Source organism: Mobula birostris, chromosome 6 (genome assembly GCF_030028105.1).
Source record: "Mobula birostris isolate sMobBir1 chromosome 6, sMobBir1.hap1, whole genome shotgun sequence".
In the NCBI taxonomy this organism is placed as follows: domain Eukaryota; kingdom Metazoa; phylum Chordata; class Chondrichthyes; order Myliobatiformes; family Myliobatidae; genus Mobula; species Mobula birostris.
This window is the reverse complement of record NC_092375.1, coordinates 117,039,616-117,055,578: the sequence shown is the minus strand read 5'-3', so window position 1 is coordinate 117,055,578 and position 15,963 is coordinate 117,039,616. Positions and strand designations below refer to the sequence as shown.

At 50.3% G+C, this 15,963-nt stretch overlaps 1 protein-coding gene across 11 annotated transcripts in view; it reads left to right on the top strand.

Moving 5' to 3' along the window:
* Positions 1 to 15,963, top strand: part of LOC140199300 (tensin-1-like) — a 416,856-nt gene that overhangs the window by 307,863 nt on the left and 93,030 nt on the right. For all 11 annotated transcript variants that reach the window (XM_072261116.1, XM_072261119.1, XM_072261118.1 and 8 more), the window contains one exon: positions 2,788 to 3,924. In XM_072261116.1, the coding sequence (XP_072117217.1) occupies positions 2,788 to 3,924 (1,137 nt within the window). The remainder of the gene's footprint in view (positions 1 to 2,787; positions 3,925 to 15,963) is intronic.

Here is a 15,963-nt window from a genome sequence, read left to right as displayed (position 1 = left end):
AATTTTGCCCTCAGGTCCTCTAACTTGTTCTCCAGTGACTGTACGTTTGCTAACAAGATGTTGTGTAGGGGGAGCTTTACACCCCACTGTTGTAGTCTGGCTTGAAATCCTCCCTGCTGCCCACTCTTCTGGCCATGGTGATGGGCGTTTGTTTGCTTAAAGGTCATGCCTGCGCACCCGAGAGTCAAATCTGACAAGTACTTCAGGGTATCGTCAAATCACTAGTTCACTTAGATGGCTCAGAAGTACATTACTCAAAGGGAAATTCCGGGCTGTGGATTGCAGTGAGAGGAGATCAAAAGCAAGTGTATCTAGAAGTTTTGTGAGCTGCCCGCAAATCATCGCCATGTTTCACCGGTGTCACCCCCGTTGGAAGGACCTTTGCTCTGTGATTAGAAATGATTGCCTCTAGCCAGTGGAAGGTGGTGGGTGAGCAGCACCCTGGCGATGGAGGGCGGGAGGAAGGCTCCTCTGTGGCCACTGCAGTTGGATTTGTGTCCGATCTTGGAAATAAACAGGATTTTGTTATCTCTGAGGTCCCCATTCCCAGATATAGGAGATGATGCTGTACGGATTCAATATTTTCCAATCAGAACTTCAAAATATCGAATTGTGGGTGGCAGAGTACTGCAGCGGTTAGCGTTACAGCACCAGAGATCGCGGATCAATCGCTGTCTGTAAGGAGTTTGTGTGCTCTCCCTGTGACCGCATGGATTTCCCCCGGATGCTCCGGTTTCCTCCCACATTCCAAAGACATACGGTTTAGGATAGCTAGGTGGTGGGCACATGCTGTGTTGGCCCCGGAAGCAGGCTGACATTGCAGGTTTCCCCCAGCATATCCTCCAACTGGATTGGTTTTTGACACGAACCATGTTCCGATGCTGCAATGTAATCTGGCAAATAAAGCTAATTGGAACAGCAGAGCAGACTCGATGGGCTGAAAGGCCTAATTCTGCTCCTATGTCTTATGGTCTCGTCAGGCTCCTGTACTCCTCCCTAGCAGTAGTGTTGAGAAGAAGGCATGCCCCAGATGGTGACAGTCCTTCATGATGGGTGCCAGCTTTATAATGGGGAGGCTGATGCCTGTGATGGATTTGTCTGAGTCTACAGACCTCTGCAGCTTTTTCCTATCCTGTACACATGGGAGCCTCTAAACCAGACAGTGATACAAAAAATCAGAATGTACTCCACCGTACATTGACAGGAATCCAAATTTTTGGAGAACTTCATGGCAAGAGGGCTGTGGGACAAGTTGTGAGCCATTGTTCGACTCCATCTTGCGGACAAAAACATACATTGTTTGCTGAAACAGCAACCAGGAAGACTGAAACACCCATACCCTTGGTGCATCTGTAGACATTTTCTAGGGGCTTTGTTGGCATAGCAAATCTCCTCGTCGTGTTGGCAAGACTCAGGCAAGCAGTGTGGATAGGCCTCAGGTAGGCAGTGTGGACAGGCCCCGGGCGGGCAGTGTGGACAGGCCCCGGATGGGCAGTGTGGGCAGGCCCCGGACAGGCAGTGTGGGCAGGCCCCAGACAGGCAGTGTGGGCAGGCCCCAGGCAGGCAGTGAGGGCAGGCCCCAGGCAGGCAGTGAGGACAGCAGACATCCCACCTCTCCCGGAAGTTCTGGGAGTCTCCTGCATATTAATAGTGACTCCCTGATGCCCGCAAATTATATACAATGTTCCGGAAATTGATTTTTTTGAGAGCGAGCGTGACAGAACATGTGAGAAAGAGCAAGAAAGCAAGCGTAAGAGAGCGAGCGCAAGTGAGTGACCACAAGAGAGAGAGCGAGTCAGAGCGACCGTGAGTGAGAGAGCGCACATGCGAAAGAGAGAGAGCAAGAGCAAGAGCGAGAGTGTTCCAAAGAAAGAAAATATGAAATGTACGTCACCCCAGACTACACTAAAGTGTACCCCTGCCTAATAGGGGTCAAAATAATGACAGTGTTGCTCGCTGCACTGTTTGCAACAGTGACTTTTCTATTGCCCATGGTGGGTTAAGACTGTAAAAGACATGTTGAGGTGAGTTTAACAGGTGTCATTCGTTCACTAGCATAGCAAACGTTATTTAAACTAGCTGGCTAGCTGCTAAGGAGCTAATCTATTGCAGACATCCCACCTCTCCCGGAAATTGATGGTGCTACCTCCTTGAAATGAGTTTTTGCAGGGTGGGATGTCTGGGACAGGCCCCGGACAGGCAGGGTGGGCAGGCTCCAGGCCAAGAGCTTACTGGGTCTGGAGCTATTTTTTTGACAAAAATGTATTTAGTTCAACTTCTTCGTTACTACAACACTAACACTAGAGACACTGACAGAGACTTGTTGTTTCGTGTGGCATGGCCTAGTTGGGGCAGGCGCGAGTCTGTCTGTTCGGGAGCCAGGGTTGGATCAATCTGTGTCTGGCATCTCGTCCACAGCCATTCCAACATGGGTAGCCCTGAGTTGGCATCGCCTGATGGAAGCACACAAGCCTCCACACGACGTCAAAGTACTAACTGTGGATAACACAGACTAAATTAAAATGTTTCCATCCATTTCAGACTGAGAGTGGGCAGATACTCGGGTGTCCCTCTGAGCAGGTCCTGGGACATCCATTGGGCAGGGCTTCGCGTAGGACCAGTGTGTTAACTGGTCTCAGGGTCATGGTGAGGACAAAGCCCAGGCCTACCTGTAACTAGGCCCTTGGCCTTCCTGGGCTACTGGCTGTGATTTCCCACTCCCCGCCTGGTAGCCGCAGCTCTGTGCTGGTGGTACTTACCTGTCTGTCTCTCTCTCTCGTTTTGCAGATGTGGTGCACACCCAGGGGCCGCTGGATGGGAGCCTATACGCCCGAGTGAAGAAGAAACAGTTGACGGATGGCACAGGAAACCCGCTGAGTGTCGGCGACGTCAGCAGAGCACCAGCCGGGCTGCCTGACCACCTGGAGCACACGTTGTCAGTCAGCAGTGACTCGGGCAACTCAACGGCCTCCACCCGCACCGAGGAGCAGCTACTCGCCCCCAACCCCGGCATCACAGCCAAGGAGCGGCGGGAGCTCGACTGCCTGCTCAGTGGATTCGGACTGGAGGGTGCAGAACCTCTGCAGGGCCGTGCCCCAGTCTCGGGCCAGGGGCTGGGGCTGGAGCTAGGCCGAACTCCGGGTACCCACCATGTCCTGGTACCAGCTCAGGTACACGTTAACGGCGAGGGGCCATATTGCGGGGCCGAGCGGGAGACCGACATCCTAGATGATGAACTGCCAGTCCTGGGCACCCGCTCGTCGTCGGACGGGGCCCTGACGGCGGCACTGGCCGCTGCCTACACCGGGCCTCCAGCAGGCCCGCTCTGCAGCCTGGAGTCAGGCCCCGGCGCCCGGCTGCTGCCCACACTCTCGACGCCACGGCACGTCACCTACAGTGGGCCTGAGTGGGCACCGCAGCCACAGACCGCACTGCTTCTGCAGGCCGGCGGCCCCACCACCGCACCGCCCCGTTCGCTGTCATTTGGCTCCCGACCACCACTCCTGCCGGCAGCTCCGGCCCGCAGCACCAGCAGCCGCGAGGCCGTGCAGCGAGGCCTAAACACCTGGCAACAGCAGGCGGCCGGCCCGGTCAGTCCACGCCACAGCCGCTCTGAGCCCAGCCTACTGACAGCTCAGCCTCTTGAGCCCGGGCCCGCCTCCCGCCAGGAGATCGAAGAGTCCATTGATGCCCTCAGCTCGCTGATGCTGGACCTTGGAATGCCACCCTCAGGCCCTGGCCCCAGAGCCGGCTCCTCCATCCCACTGAGGAACATGGATAGCAGCCATGGGCCCGGATCATCGCTGTCCCAGCCTCTTACCCTGGATAAGGCCGCTGTCAATGTTACCGCCGTGGACCAGGTGGACGGCCCACAGAATGGGGAGGACTACAGCCTGGAAGGGCTGGTGGCACAGCGAGTGGCAGGTAGGCCCCGTCCAGGAATTAGGGGAGGGAGGAGTAGGGAAATGGCCGAGGTGGTGGACTGAGAGGGGAGGGTGGAGGTGGGGAGGAAGGTGGAAATATGGAGAGGCGGGAAGGAGGGAGAAATGATGGTGTAGGAAGCAGTGGTTATTGGGAGGAGGAGGGGGGTTAGGGTTATAAGAGGAAGAGGTGAGGGGCTGGAGGAGGGTAGGTTAGAGGAGGGAGGTGTGAGGGGGAGTAAAGGGCGAATGTTAGAGGGACAAAGTGTGAGGCAGAGGAAAGAGGGTCAGAGAGGGGGATGTGTGAGGAAGTGGTAAAGAGTGGGGAGAATGAGAGGGAGGAGAGATCAAGGGAGTCTAGGGCAGAGGGAGAGAGGTGGTACATGTAGGATAGGAGGGAGAAGTAGCTGGGGTGGAGCGAGGGGCATCTGGGGTGCAGGGATGGTGAGAGGGAGGGGGCGGCTGGAGTGGAGGGAGGGAGAGGGGGCGGGGGCGAAGGTGTAGAGCAGGAGGGAGGGGGCAGCTGGGGTGGAGGGAGGGAGAGGGGTCGGGGGCGAAGGTGTAGAGCGGGAGGGAGGGAGCAGCTGAGGTGGAGGGAGGGAGAGGGGGCGGCTGGGGCGGAGGTGTAGGGCGGGAGGGAAGGGCAGCTGAGGTGGAGGGAGGGAGGGGGCAGCTGGGATGGAGGGAAGGAGGGAGGAGTAAGGAGGTGGACGGAGTGTGGATGATGATAAAATTGTGCAGCGTGGTGGAAGAGGGTGTTGAGCCCTCGGAGGGAGGGAGGCGGAGGAGGAGGGTAAGCTGGTTTGTAGGAGGCCTGTGCCCCTGTGACCAAGGACAAATGAGTGGGTGGTGGAAATAATTTACCACTGGAGGTGCCTCCCCACTCAGTCTGCCCCACTCCCCTCCTCTCCCAGTCATTCCCGAGGAAATTCCCAGCCTGTGAGAGCGATGAGCAGAGCTTCTTGGGAACGTTGCTCCTTGTGGGCACAGATTCCCATCCAGGAGATAAATGTCATCCAGTGGAATCGGGGTATGGATTAACTAACCAGGAAAGTGTGGAACTGCAAACCATCAGGACTTAGTGTGTTATATCTCAAGGCACACAGTATACAGAACAAGGTAGATGACCTTATAGTGCTGTTAGAAACTGGCAGGTACAATGTTGTGGGCATCACTGAGTTGTGCCTGAAAGCAGATCATACTTGGGAGCTAAGCATCGTATTGAAAGGACAGGGGGGTAGGCAGCGGGGGTGAGTGGCTCTGTTGGTAAAAAATGAAATCAAATTCTTTGAAAGAAGTGACATAGAATCAGAAGATGTAGAATTGCTGTGGCTAGAGTTAAGAAGATGCAAGGATAAAAAGACCCTGATGAATCTGCAAGCCTCCAAACAGTAGCCAGGATGTGGAGTACAAATTACAATGGGAGATAGAAGAAGCATGTAAAGAGGACAAAGTTATGATAGTCATGTGGGATTTTAATATGCAGGTAGATTGAGAAAATCAGGTTGATGCTGTATCCCAAGAAAGGGAATTTCTAGAATGCCTATAGATGGTTTTTTTTAGAGCAGCTTGTGGCAGAGCCCATTAAGGGAAACACATTTCTGGATTGGATGTTGTGCAAAGAGCCATACTTAATTAGGGAGCTTAAAGTAAAGGAAACTTCAGGAGGCGGTAATCATAATATAATAGAATTCACCCTGCAGTTTGAAAGGGAGAAGCTGAAGTCAGATGTATCATTATGACAGTGGAGTAAACGGAATTACAGAGGCATGAGAGAGGAGCGGATCAAAGTCGATTGGAAGAGGACACTAGCAGGGATGATGGCAGGTGGCAATGGCTGGAGTTTCTCGAGAGGACTAGAGTATAGAATCCCGTACCACCTTCCCGATGGTAGCGGGTCAAAGAGATTGTGGGGTGGGTGCCAGGCATCCTCAACAATGCTTTGGGCGCTTCATTGGCAATGCACCCAGTAAATGTCACAAAAGGGGTGGGGGAGATCCCAGTGACAGTTTTAGTCATGGTCCTGGCACCATCACAGCATACCCACAACTTACTGATGCAAAGCTGTATGCCTTCCGAACGTGGGAAGAACAGGAGGACCCACGGGCAGAACACGCAAACTCTATACCAACAGAGCTGGGGGTCAGGTTCAAACTCCAAAGCTGCGAGTGTGGAATTACCCGGTCAAACCTCAGAACCAGAAACAGGTCTAATCTCACTGGCACACGTTGGGAAGTTTGCTCTTTTGTGGTAGCAGTACATCGCAAAACAATAAAATTACTATAAATGACAACAAGTCTACATCAAAATTAAATTAAATAAGTTGTGCAAAAAGACAGCTGAAAATAAACAATATTGGGGTAGTGTTCATGGGCTCATTGTCCATTCAGAAATCTGATGGCGGAGGGGAAACAGCTGTTCCTGAAATGTTGAGTGTGTGTCTTCAGGCTTCTGTACCTTCTCCTTGATGGTAGCAATGAGAAGAGGGCACGCCCTGGGTGATGGGCTGCTTAATGATGGATGCCACCTTTCGAAGGTGTTCTCGACGCTGGGGAGGCAGGTGCCCAGGATGGAGCTGGCTGAGGTTACGACTTTCTGCAGCTTCTTTCGATCCTCTGCAGTAGCCCACACCAGACGGTGATGCAACCCAAGGAGGGTGAGAGAGGGCGGGTGAGAGAGGGGAGTGTGAGAGGGGTGGGTGAGAGAGGGTGGGTGGGTGAGAGGGGAGGTGAGAGAAAGGTGAGGGGGTATGAGGGGGTGAGAGGAGATGAGAGAGGGAGTGAGGGGGGTGAGAGAGGGGAGGTGAGAGAGAGGGGTGAGGGGATGGTGAGAGAGGGGTGAGGGGAGGTGAGAGAGGGGGTGAGAGGAGGTGAGGGGGGTATGAGGGGGGTGAGAGAGGGGAGAGGGGAGGTGAGAGAGAAGGGTGAGAAGGGGGTGAGGGGGTGGTGAGAGAGGGGGGAGAGCCAGCGGTATGGCCCAGGTACGGAGTGAGAGACACTGAAGCAGGTCGATATTTCACAGACTAAAACTCTCAAAAGGAAAACTAAGCCTACAGTGTGGCTGTAAAGAAAATCTAAACATTAAAGTCTTCAGAGTCAGTTGACTTGAAAGTCCAATATCTCAGGGAAGTCCGAATGCAAAACTGCAGCGAAGTGTTGCTGTGCTCTGTCCAAGTCTCGATAAGCACTACGACAACAAGTATGGAGTTAAATACTACCACGATTAAATAGTAATTAGCTGACACGTGCATATTCACAAGCGCAATTGACATATCTACTGCGCTGCTGAATCCGTGGTTGTGACAGTTTCTAGTAAGTTTTTCTTTCTTTCTTTGTCTGATAGTACATAGTTAGTATGATGAGAATGGATCCCAGGTTAGTGGTATGATCTTGGTGTGAGATTTGCGACCTCCAGTCTCTCTGATAATTACATCTGCATTAAGGGCAGCGAGCTCCAGTTCCTTGGGCACCATGTTAAGGAACTGGAGCTGCAGCTGGGTGACCGTCAGCTCACAGCGGAGACTGAGCAGGTGTCGATAGGAGTGACAGGGACATTGTCACACCCAAGCTGGAGGAAGGGGGTACCTGGCTGACTGTGAGGAGAGGGAGAGGGAACAGGCAGCCAGTGCAGAGTTCCCCTGTGGCCGTTCCCCTCAGTAATAAGTATACCACCTCGGATACTGTTGGGAGGGAATGACCTTCCAGCAGGAAGGGGCAGCAATCACATCTCTGGTACTGAAACTGGCTGTGTGGCTCAGATGGGAAGGGGAGAGAAGAGGATTGCAGCAGTGGTAGTGGATTCCATGGGGACGGGAGCAGACAGGAGGTTCTGTGGACATGAAAAAGACACCCAGATGGTATTTTATCTCCCAGGTGTCAGGCTCAGGGATGTCCTGGATTGGGTCCACAGCATTCTAAAGATAGGTATTGGTAGCAATGACTTACATAGAAAAAGGTGTGAAGTCCAGAAGAGAGAAGGAGTTAGGGAGTTAGGTACAAAGCTGAAAAGCAGGATTGCTGCCTGTACCGTGCACCACTGAGGGTACAGGATGATTCAGCAGATGAATGTTTAAATTAAAAGATTAAAGTCTGTCCTGAGCCTTATGGCCCCTCAGGCTGGTGTCCGTGGTGTGAAGCGACTGAGAGTACGAGACTCCCCCCCACCCCCACGGATAGGACGCCAGTCTATCGCAAGGTTAACCCCCAGCATTTTTGCCGGTACCCATTCTCGGCTGGGTAGACTGGAGCATTGTGTGGTTAAGTGCCCTGCTCAAGGTCACACACGCTGCCCCGGCTGAGGCTCGAGCCCATGACCTTCAGATCACCAGTCCAACACCCTAACCACTCGGCCACGTGCCACACGCAGCAGATGAATGTGTGGCTGAGAAAAGGGAGCAGGGTTTAAAAAATGTCTGGATCAGTGGGATCTCTTCCGGGGAAGGTACAGCCTGTATAAAAACAACGGCTTATGTAGGAACTCGAGGGGAACCAAAATCCTTATGGGCAAGTTTGCTAGAACTGTTGGGGAGGTTTTAAATTAATCTAGCAGGGGGATCGGAATTGGAGTGATAGGGCTAAGGACGGGGCAGTTGGCATATATTGTGAGTAGATAGAGTGTGTAGTAAGATTTCGAGGAAGGACAGGCAGAAGATAGGGTGAAATTACAGTCAGTGGAATGGTCAAAATGGAAAAGGGCGATGAATACAGGACTGAAGTTGTTGTCTTTGAATGCACGCAAGGTATGGAATATCGTCTTGTAGTGTGGTTAGAGAGTGGCAGGTATGATGTTGTGGGCATCACTGCATCATGGCTGAAAGAAGCTGATGGCTGGGAGCTTAACATCCAAGGATACAGGTTGTATCGAAAGGACAGGCTGGTAGGCTGAGGGGGTGGGGTGGCTGTGTTGGTAACAAACGAATACAATCCTTAGAAAGAGGTGAGATGGGATCGGAAGATGTAGAATCCATATGGTAGAGCGAACAAACTGCAATGGTAAAGAGACTCTGATAAGAGTTGTATGCAGACCTCCGAATAGTAGACAGGGTACGGGGTAAAAATTACAGAGGGAGATAGAAAAGGCATTGTAGGAAGGACAATGGTACGATAGTAATGGGGGATTTCAATATGCAGGTTGATGGTGTTGAGAGGGATAGTAAATCAGACATAATAGAACAGTGGAGCAGACTCAATGGGCCGAATGGTCTAACTCTGCTCCTGTCTTACGGTCTAAGTGGAGATCTCAGGCTCAAGGGTCTCATTGAACTCTGTCTGGTCCCTGGCAGTTGAGGTTTCTCTCTCATGATACTCTCGTATGCGATGATTTGATCTCATCGGCCCTCTTTTTCCCTTTGTTACTCTTCCACCTCTCCTACCTCCCATGTAACTCTCTCCCTCCCTGTTACCCTCTCCGACTCTGTCTTTCATTCCCTTGTCTGCCTCTGCTCTCCTGATTTGACTGAGACTGGGACACACCGGTCAGTCGTGTCCCTGACTGAGACTAGGTAACACTGGTCAGTCTTGTCCCTGATTGAGACTGGGTCACACCATTCAGTCGTGTCCCTGATTGAGACTGGGTCACACCGGTCAGTCGTGTCCTGACTGAGACTGGGTCACACCGGTCAGTCGTGTCCCTGATTGAGACTAGGTCACACCGGTCAGTCGTGTCCCTGACTGAGACTGGGTCACACCGGTCAGTCGTGTCCCTGACTGAGACTGGGTCACACCGGTCAGTCTTGTCCCTGACTGAGACTGGATCACACCATTCAGTCGTGTCCTGACTGAGACTGGGTCACACCGGTCAGTCGTGTCCCTGATTGAGACTAGGTCACACCGGTCAATCGAGTCCCTGATTGAGACTGGACACTCCGGTCAGTCGTGTCCTGACTGAGACTGGGACACACCGGTCAGTCGTGTCCCTGACCACTTAGGATGTCTCGCTGACTGAGGAGGAGGGATTGAGTCTCCTGTCCTGGACTGAATCAGAATCAGGTTTATTACCACTGGCATACATTGTGTTGTTTTGCAGCAGCAGTACAGTGCAATAGATAATAATTTCCAGGGGTCACAATAAGAAATACATAAAAAATAATTAAGCAGTGGAGAAGGAGAGCAAGTTAGTCAGGTGGTGTTCATGGACTTCAGAAATCTGACGGTGGAGAGGAAGAAGCTTTTCCTGAAATATTGAATGTGGCTCTTCAAGCAGCCGTACCTCCTCCTTGGTGGTAGTAATGAGAAGAGAGCATGTTTTGGATGCTTCAGGGTGGATACCACTTTCTCAATGCGTCATGAGTGAGGCCACTCAGCCCATTAAATTCTTTGCCATTCCATCATGGCTGATTTATTTTCCCTTTCCTGCCTTCTCCCCACAATCTCTGATGCCCTGACTTTGCGAGTGTGTTTGGTAACACACCAAATGTCCTCAGACTCTGAATGAAAGATAGCTGCTGGCATGCCTTCTTCGTAATTGCATCAGCATGTTGCGCCCAGAATAGATCTTCAGAGACGCTGAGATGCAGGAACATGAAACTGCTCACCCTTCCCCCTGCTGAGGTCTTGATGAGGACTAGTGTGTGTTCTCTCAGTTTCCCCTCCACAGTCAGCCCCTGCTCAGATCCATTCCTCTTCCTGCTTCCACTGCTTTGTGTCCGTACTTTCCCACAGCTCGTGTGATCGTCATTCCATTTTGCAACTCTCCCCTCTCCTTGCCTTCCTGCAGAGTACAACGCCAGGATTCACGACATTGGACACAGCATCAGCCCCCGCCTGCCCTCCTTCCGCCGACGGTCACACACTTTCTCTGGTTTGTTCCTGATGTTTCCCTGTCTGCATGTCGCCCCGGCAGTCTCAAATGAGCTTGCTTCCTGCATGCGAATGATTTTCCTCTTGCCCAAAGTGGAGGACTCGGATACCATATTTCAGATTCCAGATTCCAGATCCTGATGATTTAGGCCCACATTCAGATTTATTTATTTGGTTTGTCCAAAAATTATAAAGAAGTTTCGCTCCACAAGACAGTCAGCCATAGCCCGAGGGCCCACTGATTTTTCTCAGATTCAGATTTCTTTACCTCATGTACGTTGAAACACACAGTGAAATCCGTCATTGGTTGTTACCAACACAGCCTGAACATGCGCTGGGGGCAGCCCGCAAGTGTCGTTCCCCACCCCCACATTCCAGAGTCAACATGGCATGGTCACAATGCTCGGCAGAACAACACAGAACACAGCAGCAACTGTAAAACAAGCCCCTTTCTTCCCACTCACACCCATAGACAGGCCTTCAACCCCTGGGCCTCCAGCCTCCAGTGGACTTGCAACGTAGTGGCCTCTTTGTTCAGCCCTTGCTGGAGCTTCTCCTCTCCACATCTGCTGCGGTTTCTTGTGTATCAAATGCCAAGTGTTTTCAGAACTTGCCCGTTGATGCGGAGATCTCTCGGAGAACTGAGGAGGAGAGGCTGCAAGACAAACTATCTCCCATCCACAGTCGTTCTGGGGAGATTCCCCCAAGGCAACATATAGAGTCATAGAGCACTACAGCAGAAACAGGCCCATCTAGTCCATGCTGAATTGGGTTATTCTGCCTAGTCTCATCGGCCCACACCTGGACCGTAGCCCACCATACCCCTCTCATCCAAATTTATCTTGAATGTTAAAATCAAACCTCATGCACCGCTGCTGCTTGCAGCTCATTCCACACATGCACCATCCTCTGACTGAAGAAACCTCCCCACCGCCCCACCTCAGTATCCAAGAAATATTTTACATTTCACCCTTAACCCATGACCTTTAGTTCTGGCCTCATCCAACCTCGGTATAAAATGGCTGCTTGCATTTATCTTCTGCATACACTCATCATTTTGTATACCACTACCAGATCTCCCCACATTCTGCAACGCTCCATGGAATAAAGACCTAACCTACTTAACATCTCCCTATAACTATTAAAGTCCAGCAAATCTCTGCACTCTTTCAATCTCATTGATATCTTTCCTGTAGGTTGGTGACCAAAGCTGCACACAGCACACCAAATTTGGCCTCAACAATGTCTAATACAACTTCAACATAACATCTCCACTCCTGTACTCAATACGTTGATTGATCAAGGCCAAAACAACAAAAGCTTGTAAATTGTAACATACCCTGAAAGCATCAAGGACAATATCTTTGATATCCTTCCTGTAATTTTATCCATGGTAACTATAACTGCGCATAATATTCCAAATCTGCTCACAATTGACTGATTGACTCAATTTGATCCAATTGGCCTGGGATTGTAGATTAACCCCTTCCTGCCTGCCTCTCACTTACCCAAGTTTTTGTCTCTTCCCTGGGAGTCTGTGACTGGATGTCATGGAAGGAAAGTAAATCAACCGCATGCTTTCTCTGTCTTGAAGGTGTATCACAGGATCATGTGAAGTGAGCTGTTTCATATCTTATCAACACCTTCCACCCCTGCCCTGGGAGTGTGTGACAAACAGTAAAGAGCATTACTCTGAACCTAACCCCGTGTCTCTGCCCTGGGAGTGTGTGACAAACAGTAAAGAGCATCACTCTGAACCTAACCCCGTGTCTCTGCCCTGGGAGTGTGTGACAAACAGTAAAGAGCATCACTCTGTACCTAACCCCGTGTCTCTGCCCTGGGAGTGTGTGACAAACAGTAAAGAGCATCACTCTGAACCTAACCCCGTGTCTCTGCCCTGGGAGTGTGTGACAAACAGTAAAGAGCATCACTCTGAACCTAACCCCGTGTCTCTGCCCTGGGAGTGTGTGACAAACAGTAAAGAGCATCACTCTGAACCTAACCCCGTGTCTCTGCCCTGGGAGTGTGAGACAAACAGTAAAGGGGAACTTTACTCTTTACCTTTCTCCTGTCCTGGAAGTTCTCTGTTTCTCAACTGCATTGTCCCTGCTTTGGGAGTGTGACGGGGCAGTGTACAGTGAGCCTAACTCTGTGTCTAACCCCTGCTGTCACTGCCCTGGGAATGTGCGATATGCATCAAAGGTGAAATTTCATTTTTGTGTGCGTCTTCCACTCTGCTGTGCTGTAAACCGCCTCGACGGATAGGGTGGCTCTGCTGTTCATTAAGTGTTGACTGTTGCGTTTACCAGTGGAATCCATCCATGCCTGTTGAACCTGAGTTTGCACGAATCAGTAAGCGTGTTTGCTTGTTGGCATTTGTTGCAATTGGCATGTGGTGTATGGTGTGTTGACCTTTGTTGGCCTGGGGATTGAATTCAAGAGCCATGTGGTAATGTTGCAGCTCTATAAAACCCTGGTAGGAAAACAGTGTTCAGTTCTGATTACCTCATTACAGGAAGAAAGTGTGCAGAGGAGATTCTAAAGGACGCTGCCTTGTCTAGAGAGAATTTCTGATGAGAACAGGTTGAGCAAGCTAGGGCTTTTCTCTTTGAAGTGAAGAAGGATGAGGGGTAATTCAATTGAGCTGTACAAGATGATAAGAGGCATAGGTAGATTGGACAGCCAGAGACTTTTTCCCAGGGTAGAAATGGCTAAAACAAGGGGGCAGAATGTTAACGTGCTTTGAGGAAGTATGGTGGGGATGTCAGAGCTACGTTTTTTACACAGAGTGGTGGGTACATGTTACGCCCTGCAGTGTGATGGTAGAGACAGATACATTAAGGACATTTAAAGAACTCCTAGACTGGCACATGGATGAAGGAAAAATAGAGGACTATGTGGGATGGAATGGTTCAATTGATCTTGGTGTAGGTTAAAAGGTCGGCACAACATCATGGATCTGTTCTGTGTTCGATGTAAGTCATCAGGATATGCACTTGAACCTCCAAAGTATAGGTCTCTTTTAGAAAAGATATGCAGAGAAGGCTTACAAGGGTTTTGCCAGGACTAGCAGACCTGAGTTATAGGGAGAGGATGGCCAACTGGACTATATTCCTTGGAATGTAAGAGAATTAGTGGTGATCTTATAGAAGCTTTTAAATTTTTGAGGGGCATCGATAAGGTGGATGGTAACAGTCTTTTTCCCAGGGCAGCGTAGCCCAAAACTAGGGGATGAGAGGGGAAAGATTTAAAAGAGACTTGAGGGACCAACTTCTTCCATGCAGCGGGTGATAAATATATGAACTAGTTGCCAGAGGAAGTGATTTAGGCAGGTTCAATAGTATCATTCAAGAAGCACTTGGAACAGTGCATGGAGGGTTGGCAGGATATGGGCCGAATGCAGGGAATTGGGTCTAGCTGGGTGGGCATGGACTGATTGGGTCAGGGGGCCTGTATCTGTGCTGCATTACTGTATGACTCTAAGGCTGAAGATCATGTTCTGGCAAATGGATGGGTTTTGGATGGTTAGCATGGATATGTGGGCTGGAGGGCCTGTTTTTGTTCTGCATGTCACTGGGGCATTCCTAAAGGATGCCAAGAGATGTCTGATGGAATTATCAACAGTCTATTCTTTAACAACAGTCTGCAGAATGCACGTTTGAGGGAGCAGCGGCACAGATTTTACTAAGTTCTATACTAGCACTTGAATCGCCAAGGCTATGGATATAGTGAAAAAGATGACTATAGATGGGTGGAACAGCTGAATAACTTCCACTTTATTGTCTACCTGCACTGCACTTTCTCTCTAACATCACATCATTGTACCATGGGCAATTACGTTTCTGCCGGGAATCTTCAGAACCAGAGTCAGGTTTATTGACACCGAAATGCAATGCATTGGGAAATGTGTTGTTTAGTGGCACCATGTATAAAGTTTACTGTAAGTGACAAAACTAAAGTAACAAATAGTGCAAAAGATGAGTAGTGAGGTAGTGTTCTTGAGCAACACACACAAAATGCTGGTGGAACACAGCAGGTCAGGCAGCATCTATGGAAATGAAGAAACAGTTGATGCTTTGGATTGATATCAGGACTTTATTGTGCATTGAGTTATTGTTTTCCCTTGTGGTATCTCAATGCATTCTGTAGCGAATTGATTTGCATGAGCAGTGTGCAAGACAAGCTTTTCACTCTATTTTGGTACATGTGACAATAATAAACCAATTTCAATCTGGACAATCACACAGGATGTAAATAGGGCCTTTGGAGCCATGTAAATAGGCCCTTTAGAACCATGGAAATAGACCCATTGTAACCCTGTAAATAGGTCCATTGGAGCCCTGTAAATAGACCCATTGGAGCCATGGAAATAGGCCCTTTGGAGCCATGGAAATAGGCCCTTTGGAGCCCTGTAAATAGGTCCTTTGGAGCCCTGTAAATAGACCCATTGGAGCCATGTAAATAGACCCATTGGAGGCCTGTAAATAGACCCATTGGAGCCCTGTAAATAGACCCATTGGAGCCCTGTAAATAGGCCCTTTGGAGCCAAGGAAATAGGCCCTTTAGAACCTTGGAAGTAGGCTCATTGGAGCCATGGAAATAGGCCCTTCACGGTCAGGGAAATAGGCCCTTCAGGGTCATGAAAATAGGTCCTTTGGAGCCATTGAACTCGGCCTTTTGGAGACATGTAAATAGGTCCTTTGGAGCCATGGAAATAGACCCATTGGAGCCATGGAAATAGACCCATTGTAGCCCTGGAAATAGGCCCTTTGGAGCCAAGGAAATAGGCCCTTTAGAACCATGGAAGTAGGCTTATTGGAGTCATGGAAATAGGCCCTTCACGGTCAGGGAAATAGGCCCTTCAGGGCCATGAAAATAGGTCCTTTGGAGCCATTGAACTCGGCCCTTTGGAGCCATGGAAATAAGTTTCCTCCAATCACTTTCATCCACGTGTAAACTATTTCTGACATCCCCTCTACTTGCGAGCAAGGAGAGCAAAAAATTGTAGTGAAGTAGTGTGCATGGGTTTGTCATCCATTCAGAAATCTGCTAGCAGAGGGGAAAAAGCCGTTCCTAAAATGTTCAGTGAGTGTCTTCAGGCTCCTGCACCTCCTCCTTGGTGGTAGCAATGAGAAACGGGCATGTCCTGGGTGATGGAATCCTTAATGATGGACGCTGCATTTTCGAGGCTCGCCTTTTGAAGATGTCCTGGATGCTGGGGAGGCGAGTGTCCATGGTGGAGTTTT